Genomic DNA, 10425 nt, shown 5'->3' with positions numbered 1-10425 from the left:
CTGAACGGTGGCTGCAGCCACCGTCACCCCCTTCGAATTTGTTTCTTTTGTATGATGCTCTCTGTAGAGAGAAGACTTTCTCAGTGAAATGTAACTTTTTTTTATCAATTAACATTAATTGTAATTCCTTAATTGTTTACAACTTTCCTAAATTAACTAAATATCATCACTAAGGTCCTTTGAATTTGAAGCTTTCAAATTTTTAAATTTGATCTAAACTAAGAATTAATAAAATTATTAATCTGCAGACCTTTTCGAAAGTTGCAAATTTGGTAAGTTTGCTTGATTTCAAAATTTCGATATTATTTTTATTAAAATGTTCAGAACAATTCGCAAAAGTTGAATTTTTCAACATTGAAAATCGGACCAATAGATTTTGAGATTTCGTTAGACACTTTAGAAAAAAACATCTTAATCGATTTTTGTGAGGCTATTATCTGAGAAGCTAATTACCCGATTTTCAAAGTCTCGGAGAGAAAATTGTAGGAACTTTTCTCAGCAATTCAAAAATATTTTTTAAAGTTGCTTTTCTTTCGAGAATAATTTCTAAAATTCAAATAAACCAAACGAATTGGCGTCATTTATTAAAAAATGTTATAAACATTTCGATTGCAATTTTTTTTGCGATTTGAAAAATTTAGCCTGGTTTTTGATGTTTTCCAAAATTCATATCTCCTAAACCAGATTTTGCACCATAACGCACTATGGCTCAGAAGATGTGTTTTTTGTCCCCTAAAAGATATAAAAAATGTAGAGAATTAAAAAAAATATGTTTTTTGGGAAATTAACTTTTAGTGATAAAAAGGTAAACAAAAAATTTTTTTTTCCGTGGACATATTTTTCCAAAAATTTCTAATTATAGCCGAAAACACCAAATCGATCAGGAAATCTCTTCTCAAGATACAGAATTTCATCCACATACACATTTTGTATGACCAGCTCCCAAAATTGTATGGAAAAACTAATGATTGCTTCTTTCGAAAATTTGGTTGGTTGAATATTACCTCTTTTTTGTAATTTCACCTAAAAAAATGTGTAAAATGCGAACCTGATAAAAATTCATCAGAAACTGATGAAAATTTACCAGTTCCTGATGTAATATTTAACTTTTGTTACACAGAGTCTGTTATTTTTTTTTCGGTGTAGGGAATGCAAAAACAAAGTTTTAATCAAAGTTTTGTTAAAAACGAACATTTAGACGTAGTGATAAATAATTGCGAAATTATTCTGAAAAAAGTTATATTCTAGAAATAATACCCGTTTTTAACGAGGTTTTTAATTAAACTTTTTTTAGTAAACGTATTTTTTTTTATTTTTCAAATTTGCTTGATATTTTTTATGGGACTCAAAAAGTCATCTTTTGAGCCATAGTGCATGATGGTGCAAAATCTGGTTCCAGAGATATGATTAAAAATAACATTTTCTTGAGTATTGTGTAAACAACCAAAAACTGCAATCAAAAGGAACTTTACCGAGTTTTTGATAAAGTTCAGCCACTTTTAGGAAATAATTTTCGGACATTTTTACATTTTGTGTCCATAAAAAATACTTAATGAAGGAAAGGCAGCCAACAATATTTTTGAAAAGCTGATTTCCTACAATTTTCTTTCTGGAAATTTGAGTATCGGACTATAAGTTTCTGAGATAAAGCCTCACAAAGAATTTGAATCGAATAAAATGAGTTTTTCTAAATGTCACCTCATTATCACAGCAAATAAAAGTTGAATTTTGGAAGGTCGAAAATTTTGTAGGTTAAATATTCCCTCTTTTTTGAGTAATATTACATAAAAATGTTTAAAAATGATGATGAATACTCATCAATTCCTGATGTAATATTACACATTTTTTCGACATAGAATTTGTCACCATTTCCTGATGAATATTACCATTTTTTTTCTGTGTAGCCTGTAATTCAAAACTGACGATACCTCGAAAACTATTGGTTCAATTCAATGTATAAAAAATGAAACTTTTGTGAAATTTTCTTATCTTTGTAATAAAAACGAATTTAAAAATTTGCCTGCAAAAAATCAATTTGCAAAGAATGAAAAAAAAGCCTGTATATATAATTTTTGAAAATTTTTATGTTTTGAAATGCTTAGAGGCTTTAGAGCAATAACAAAACGACCCAGCAAGGGCAAAACATATTTGACAGTGTTGCAAACTTTTGAGAAAATCAAATGTTTTCGAAAACTAAAAAAAAAAATTAGCAAAAGTAAGGAATTTTTGCAATGTTTCTGTTTTTTACAATAGTGCCAAATTGCTCAAGTCAGATTTTTTTATTGTTCAGATTTTTTTTTCATTTTTTCATATTTCCTTTTCAAAGTTTGTTTTGATTTTAAATTAAATTTTTATTTTTTTTCGATTTTTTGGTCGTTTCTCAAAATGTTGCTATAATTATGATGTATTCAATTGGCTAAAACGCCAATTTTTTTTGCCCTTGCTGTGTCATATTTTCCCCCGAATTGTTATTATCTACAACGATGCCCAAGACAACAAATTCACCATAAATTCCGTTTTTAAGATACAGATTCTAAAATATGTAGATAACATTTTTGTACAGATGAGATGGCTACTCCTACAAAGTTAAGGCAAATAAAAAAAATCAGAAAATAATCGATGGCCGAAATTATGGATATTTACTTAATTATGCATTTTGACAAGAGACCCTTCATAATCCAAGTTCTGTTTAACATCATATTTGTCAGATTTTTGTAATATTTTTCTCGCACCGTGGAATTTCCGTGCGATTGTATATTAAAATTAAAAATCTACATGCAATAATTTACAGTTCAAATTATGCAAACATCTGACTAGTAGGAAAATTCATTCAATCTGTATAATAAATAAGAAATATACTAAGTAATTAGTGATTAAACTTCTCTCTTTATTTTGTTTTCAGTTAAAAATATTGCGAAGGAAATACAATTTATAAGGATTTTGTCAAGATTTTTCTTCTGAATTTTTAATGCTCCAGAGCGGATGAAGGATCCCATTTTCTAGAGAACAATACCGGATTCTGCGCTCCGACCGGAAAAGCTCCGAGAGAGCGTCTCCAGTTATTGCTATGGAAACCACACCGCAAGCGAGCAAAGAGAGCAAAATGTTCTCTCTCTCAGGTTCTTATCAGCAAAAAAAAAAAAAGTAAATCTTTCCCAGTTCCTGAGGGGAACACCCTTGAAGAGTATCGGGGCCGGCATTTACAAAGCGGATTCAGTGGCAGTTTCATTCTCAACTTAATGTTAACATGTTACGGTTAATGTTAACATTCCATAGGTCGCCTCCCTAAGGTGTCGTGATAAGGTTCAGTTTGTGACGATACACTACCTTCCCTTTACTAAGCAATCGATTCCAGAAGGGAAAAGTTCACCAGTTGTGTTGGTCCGAGCCGGGATTTGAACCCCGATCTACCGCTTACGAGGCGGAAGCGTTACCACTGGTCTACGTGGCTCGGTCTCTTATCAGCAAAGGATGTTCTTAACCTCGCGCCGAGAAGGATGCACTCTCAAAGGTGGGAACGAGGGAGGAAAATGCAATGTTTTCGTTTTTGGGAGGTATGAAGAGGCATCGTTCGCGTTGCCAGGGTTCAAGGAAAAGTGGTTGTTGGTTTTGTGTATGAGTGTGTGTGTTTGAAGTGTACAAGTGGGTCCTGCATGATGCGGTGTTGTGAAGGAGTTTGAACATTTTTGCGCTCCTTTCATCACAAAACGTCGAACGAGCACAGAAAAAAAAAATGATGGTAATATTCATCAGGAAATGGTGACAGATTTTGTGGCAAAATAAATGATAAATTTTACCCCAGAAAATGATGAATTTTCATCAGTTTTTGATGAATATTCATCAGGTTCACATTTTTACACATTTTTTATGTAATATTACACAAATAAAGAGGTAATATTCAACCTACCATATTTTCAACATTCCAAAATTCAACTTTTTTTTTTCTGTGAGCAGTGTGTAACACTTGTGCCCCGCTATGACGCCAGGAAGATATAAGGGTGGAAATGAAATTTATGTGCAGCCATTAGAAAGATTTGTTGCACTCGAGAGGGGGCTTGGTACCGGTGCTTAAATTGTTAGGTTTAAAATAATGGGCATTCCTTGTGACGAATTAATCGTTTTAACACACAGGTGATATCTTTCATTAAAAAAAAGATCGTTAACATACACAGCAAAAAAAAGTTGAATTTTGGAATGTTGAAAATTTGGTTGGTTGAATATTACTCATTTTTTGAGTAATATTACTCAAAAAATGTTTAAAAATGTGAACCTGATGAATATTCATCAGAAACTGATGAAAATTCATCATTTTCTAAGGTAAAATTTATCATTTATTTTGCCACAAAATCTGTCACCATTTCCTGATGAATATTACCATCATTTTTTTTTCTGTGTAAATTAAACATATAATTAGATATATTTAAGACATCACAAAGGTGAAAAACATATTAAAAATTGTTTCAAGATAGCTTAATCAAACAACTTATTATTGAGATATCAATGATTCTACTAATGGGTAGTTCTCTACGATTTTGCAGGTATTTTCGCGGTTTTTAAAGTTTTCATTTTTTTATTTTAATGAAACTTTTACAATGCATGTCAAATGTTAATTGAAGCAATTTTGCATCATTGGTTTTTTTCATGCCATTTTGAGAGCAGGTCATACAAAGTGTATGAAATTCTGTATCTTGAGAAGGGATTTTGTGATCGATTTGGTGTCTTCGGCAAAGTTGTAGGTTGTAGGAGGACTTTTTGGAAAAATAGGTACACAGAAAAAAATCTGATTTGTTATTCAACTTTTTACCACTGATAGATAATTTCCCAAAATATGAAATTTTAAAATTTTCGAAAATCATTTTGTAAAGCGAAAATCATTTTGTATTGAACATTCAATCGAAAGGTTCTTTACTATTCTTGAGATATAACGTACCATTTACTTGTTATAGTTACTTTCAGGTATACATTTTCGATTTCTTCTTTTTTTGCATTTTCAAAATACTTCTTGAAAGAAGAAAACCCCTGAAAATGTTTCTATACATATAAAAAATGCCGAAAATAAAAAAATACGGATTTTTTTCGTTAACTTTTAATCATAAAAAGTTGAATAAAAAATCGATTTTTCCGTGTGTCCGTGAAAAGTCCTAACTTCGCCGAAGACACCAAATCGATTAGTAAATACCTTCTTACACAGCAAATTTTTGATTTCCATTTCAGTAAAATAAATAACCGAATGCGATTTAGTAATCATCACTTTTGCTGAAATTCGGCAATGAACAAAAACATTGCTGAAAAAAACAGTAACTGCATATCTGTCAAACTGAAATGTCACTTATGATTTATTGTTTGAATGCTGCCGAGAGGAAATCCTCTTTCAAATATGTTGTGTCTTTTAATTTTGTAGGGTGATCTTTAGAAATAAAGGAAAGCAAAATTTTGAATAATAAATAACTCGATGCCAACCACCTGTTTTTATTTAGGTTTGAAGGATTGATGAAATAAATATATCAAAAACAGTACTGGAAACATTTTTAATGACAAGCAAAATATAATTTCGATAACGGAAATACCAGTAACGATTGCTGAATCTTCAGCAAATGATCTAAATATCAAACTGACAAAAAAATTACTGAATTTTCAGCAAATTATTTGACTTTTCTTTTGCTGAAATTTAAGTTGTTTTGACAACTAAATTTCAGTAAACTATCTGTCAAAGTGACAGATGGTACAGTGGACTCTCTCGTTGTCGATATTAAAGGGACCGGGAGGTATCGAATTATAGAACGAAAAATCAAAGCATGCTACTTAAAGGGACTGACAAATTTATTGACATTTTGAGCAATATTGATATCGAGACGAGAGTCGACTGCAGTGGGTTTGTTTTTTTTCTGTAACAAGCAAGGCCATTTCGGAGAACGACTTTTTAAACAACCTTAACACTTGTAGCACCAACGGGGTCAGAACTTACGCGAAGCACCTAGGGGGTCAACAAAGTTGGAAATGCAACTTCAACCGGCTGTATCTCGGCGAAAACTCATCCGATTTGGATGATTCTTGTTGCATTCGATCCGGAAAAATGTCAAGAATCACCTCCAACAAGGTAGGACCAACACAGATTCGTCTACCTTAAGTTATAATAAAAAAGGCATTTCCAACTTTTTTTCCAAGGGTTGTATGCTGCCGTTCTACGCATAGTTGTCCCATGTTCAAAAAAGTGCAACTGAGAAAAATGCGATTGAAATTTTTTGCCCGTTTTTTTGTGTTTCTACGCATAATTGTCCCGTGGGTCCATATTCACCCCATATGTCCCTGATCGCCCCAGTTAGCAGTGTATCACTCTTTTTTGTTATTTTCTTGCTTTACAAAAGGTAAACAAGACACAATGCTTTGTAAAACGAATGATTCCGGGAGCGAAAATACTTGGTGGGACAATTATGCGTAGAAGTTCAACGATGGGACAAACAGACTTGGTGTTGTTTTTAATGAGTTTCCTAACAAAATACAAGATTTTATGAGTTTTTCGAAAAGTAAACGTCAAACTAAACCTAAAAATGTCAAAAAGTCAGAATCGACCAAAAATGACATGGGACAATTATGCGTAGAACGGCAGTATGAGCCGGTGAAAATGCATTTCCAACTTTTTTGACCCCGTTGGGGCTACAAGCAGGGGTGCCAGGTTGCCAGATAATTTGAGCGCCAAGTAGAAAAAATAATTTTCTATTTCTTCCTCACATTGTTTTATTGACGTATTTTGTTTATTTTGTTAAGCCATAATGTATAAAAAGTGAAAATACACAGTTTTTGAACAAAAAATTAGTTATTACTTTGAGAAAAGTGGCTTGCCAGATTTTTTCTAGATTTTTTGCCAGATTTTTTACTCTGCAGACCTGTAAACCCTGGCTACAAGTGTTAAGTGTTAGGAATAGTGATAATAAAGGCTTGTTTTGCAAGCAATAAAACACACACTTATCTCACTTCAAAATTTCATATGATGTATTTCGTTATCTTCAGATTTCTTTAGTCTAAAGCACGTATTTACAAAGAAGTTATTCAGCCACAGAACAAAACTGTTAGCTACGAATGTATAACTTTACTTGTCTATGGATTGAACGCTAATTAAATCGCTAACCAAAGTGCATATTCCCGGTGAATAGTTCGCTCAACTGTGCTTTTATTGGACGTGTCTACATAGTAATTTAATGAGGCAGAAGCCTCCATCTGAGCATCGACACCGACCGTTCGATGACCGCATCCGGTGCCAATTTGTGTCAATAAATTAGGATCAAGTTCAGCTAAGTGGGTCCCGTCTCGACCGTGTTAATTGTTTGTTTATACTAGGATTTCAAAAAAAAAGTGTTCCTAAAGTCTTCTTGTTCGGTGACGACCACGTGCCACGTGGCGTCCGCTACCCGTCCGCGGGCGCTTACGAGAATCGTAGCCCGTTGTACACCCGATTGACGGACGCCTGGTTGAGCAGGTTTTTGATGTCTGCAAATAAAATATTGATTTATTGATTTTTGATTGATTTTTTAAGTCGAGTCAACAAACCTTCTTTCTCCGTATCGCCGAGCTGCGTCTTGGGGAACTCCACGTCGAACGTAATGTACAGCGTACCCCGCAGGTTGTTGTTCTCGTAGTTTGGCATTCCTTCGCCGTTCTTGCGGATTCGGGCGCCCGGCCAGGTCACCTTCTCCCGCGTAATCGGCACCTTGTGGCCGTCCAGGTGGTCAATGTCCAGCGTGAAGCCAACCAGGGCATCCTTCACGAAGAAATGAGACGCTGAATTTCAAAGATTTTTACCAAGTTCATCTAATACCAACCTGCAAACTGATCGTCACGTTCGTGTACAGATCATCGCCCCGCCGTTCAAATCTCTGGTGCGGCACCGTCCGGATCTTCAGCACCAAATCTCCCGGCTCGCCATCGATGTGCGGCTCACCTTCCCCAGAGAACTTCGTTTCCTGTCCGTCCTCCATGCCCTGCTCGATTTCGATCTCGATCGTGCGTTCCTCGTTCACCAACTTCACGTTCGGACACTCGTCGCACACCGTCTGCTGCATCATCTGGAACCGGCCCGGACCCAAGTTCCGCGTGACCATCTCCTGCCGGCAGTTGCACTTCCGCGTGCCCGACGCGGACTTCATCACCGGCTTGTTGCGCGTAATTTCCACAAAGTTTCCGTTGTACAGCTCCTCGAGCGTCACGAACAAATCCATCACGATGTTCGCGCCCCGGGGCGTTTCCCGCTGTTCCTGGCCGCCGAAGCCGAACCCAAAGTCGCCGAAAAAGTGCGCAAACGGATCCGTGTTGTCCATCATGCCCTCCTTCTTGACGCACTCCTCGCCGCACCGGTCGTACAGCTTGCGTTTGTCATCGTCGGCCAGGACCTCGTAGGCCGCGCCCAGGTCCTGGAACTTTTCCGCCGCGTCCGGATCGTCCTTGTTCTTGTCCGGGTGGAGCTCCTTCGCTAGTTTCCTGTGGAGAATATGTTTATGTAATCTTGACAACTATTTTTCAAATTATTTAATTTAATTTTTGGAAAATTTTACAAACATATACCACAGGTTAACATTCTCTGCACTAGCTATAAGCTTCAATGTAAGTTTAACCTCGCATACATTCTAATCTCGTTGGCAGTGGAATTTTTAAACTCCTTGAAAATCTTGTAATGCGTAGGTTCTCAACAGTATGCCTGGACGCTATGAGACTTTGACAGGACAGATAGACGTACATCTATATGATACATATCTTGACTTTTTTTTGATAAGGTCCTATAAACAAATGTAAACATTGAGTGTATCCCTTTCACACCTTATGTCAAAGTCCATCGGAGTAAGCGGGATACACTCAATGTTTACATTTGTTTATAGGACCTTATCAAAAAAAAGTCAAGATATAAACAAACAAAAGCCTTCAGGTCAAAAAGAAATATTTACGTTGGCTACTGGTCTAAGTCCCAGGAATTTACTGTAATTATATTAAATGAGTAAAACCAGAGTGATTATTAGTTACATCTCCAAAGTGAATGCCTTTCACTTCTGATGGCAATCAAAAGGTTTGACGAGATTTTCACCACTGGTTACCAGCAAAAAAAAAGTGCTAACACAGGAGGAATTGTTGATGTTGCTGCTTCAGAGATTGATAATATCTGAAAACAACGATAAATAAACAAGACTTAACATTTTACGCAATCTCTGCAATATCACACCACAAAAGATCATTCGTTCCCGCGGTACAACCTTCGAGTCAATCGGGAAAACGGACCCACGAAGACAACCTCTCGTTAACAAAAACATTCAGAAAAAAAACCGTTCAGGGGGGTTGTCCTAACTATCTTAAAACGGTAACTGGACGAACCCACAAATAAAGAACAAATTTGAGCCTGTTATCTTTAGATTTTGATGCATTTGAAAATGATGTGGTGGGTAAGATATGGAAGTGGAAACCGTGACAGTGTAATTAATTTTCGATACATTTGCATCGAATTTACCACGGTTAGTATAAGAAAAATGAAGTCCGTAATAGAACAAACATATCGTATTGAATTTTGTTTGAATTCTCTCAACCAAAGAGTATTGCTTTGTATTCAATACACCTTGTTTTAGCAGAGCTACTTGAATCCATGTGTGTATGTATTGGTGCTATGTTTATGTTCTTGAGGTTTTCCCCGAGACAAATTAAGGTAACATGTTTATTGTTCCTAAATTCAGATTTAATTTAATTGATTTTTTTACTTAAAATTCCATTCTAATGAAATCGAAACTTTTTTTCAATCAAAAGTCAAAATCTTAAAACCTCAATTCCAACATTTCTACTAATAACCATCAACGATACTTACCGGTATGCCTTCTTGATCTCGTTCTTGTTGGCAGACTTTCGGATGTTCAAAATTTTGTAAAAATCTCTACCGGCCGAAACTTCCTGAACCAGCAGGACCAATGCCAGCTGAAGCAGAACAATGTTCCACACGCCAAACGCCTTCATTTCGCTTTCTTTGTTCGGATTGACTGCCCCCCTAATTAAAACTACTACCCGCGAACTCTAAATACCGACGACCGTGTTCTAACCCGTCTCTACAGAAGATACATCTGATTTTAGCCTACAATTTTCACGAGCTTTTCGCAAAATGTTCCACCCAGTTAAAAGTAGCTTCGTGTCCCGTAATCAGAACCCTGTACAGATTCGCCGACAGTCCAGTCAATCTGACGTTTCTCCTGTCTCCTGTCATCGTGGGCGTTTCTGATTGGTTGAAATGGTTTGTTGTTTTGCCTGCTTGGATCGGTTTGCTGCTACCAACGTGAACACGCTGAAACGTGTCTGGCGCAGTGTGCCTCGCTGGAAAGACGAACACAGTGGAGATGGATTTTGGGTCGGTTTGAATGGGACGTTTTTGCTAGTCATGAAGTCTTCAATTTATTGTTGATTTGT

At 35.8% G+C, this 10425-nt stretch overlaps 1 protein-coding gene across 1 annotated transcript; it reads right to left on the bottom strand.

Annotated features, from left to right (window-relative positions):
- Positions 1-6963: 6963 nt before the first annotated feature.
- Positions 6964-10209, bottom strand: LOC120421965 (dnaJ homolog shv). The gene is made up of 4 exons (XM_039585277.2): positions 9836-10209; positions 7818-8472; positions 7546-7756; positions 6964-7485 (listed from the first exon to the last, which is right to left on the bottom strand). Exons 1-4 carry the CDS (start codon positions 9979-9981, stop codon positions 7421-7423), a joined length of 1077 nt encoding a protein of 358 aa, XP_039441211.1. The 5' UTR covers positions 9982-10209; the 3' UTR covers positions 6964-7420.
- Between the last annotated feature and the right edge of the window lie 216 nt (positions 10210-10425).

Source organism: Culex pipiens, chromosome 2, assembly GCF_016801865.2.
Source record: "Culex pipiens pallens isolate TS chromosome 2, TS_CPP_V2, whole genome shotgun sequence".
NCBI lineage: Eukaryota > Metazoa > Arthropoda > Insecta > Diptera > Culicidae > Culex > Culex pipiens.
Note: the sequence above shows the minus strand (reverse complement) of the source record. Positions and strands in the feature narration are given on the sequence as shown.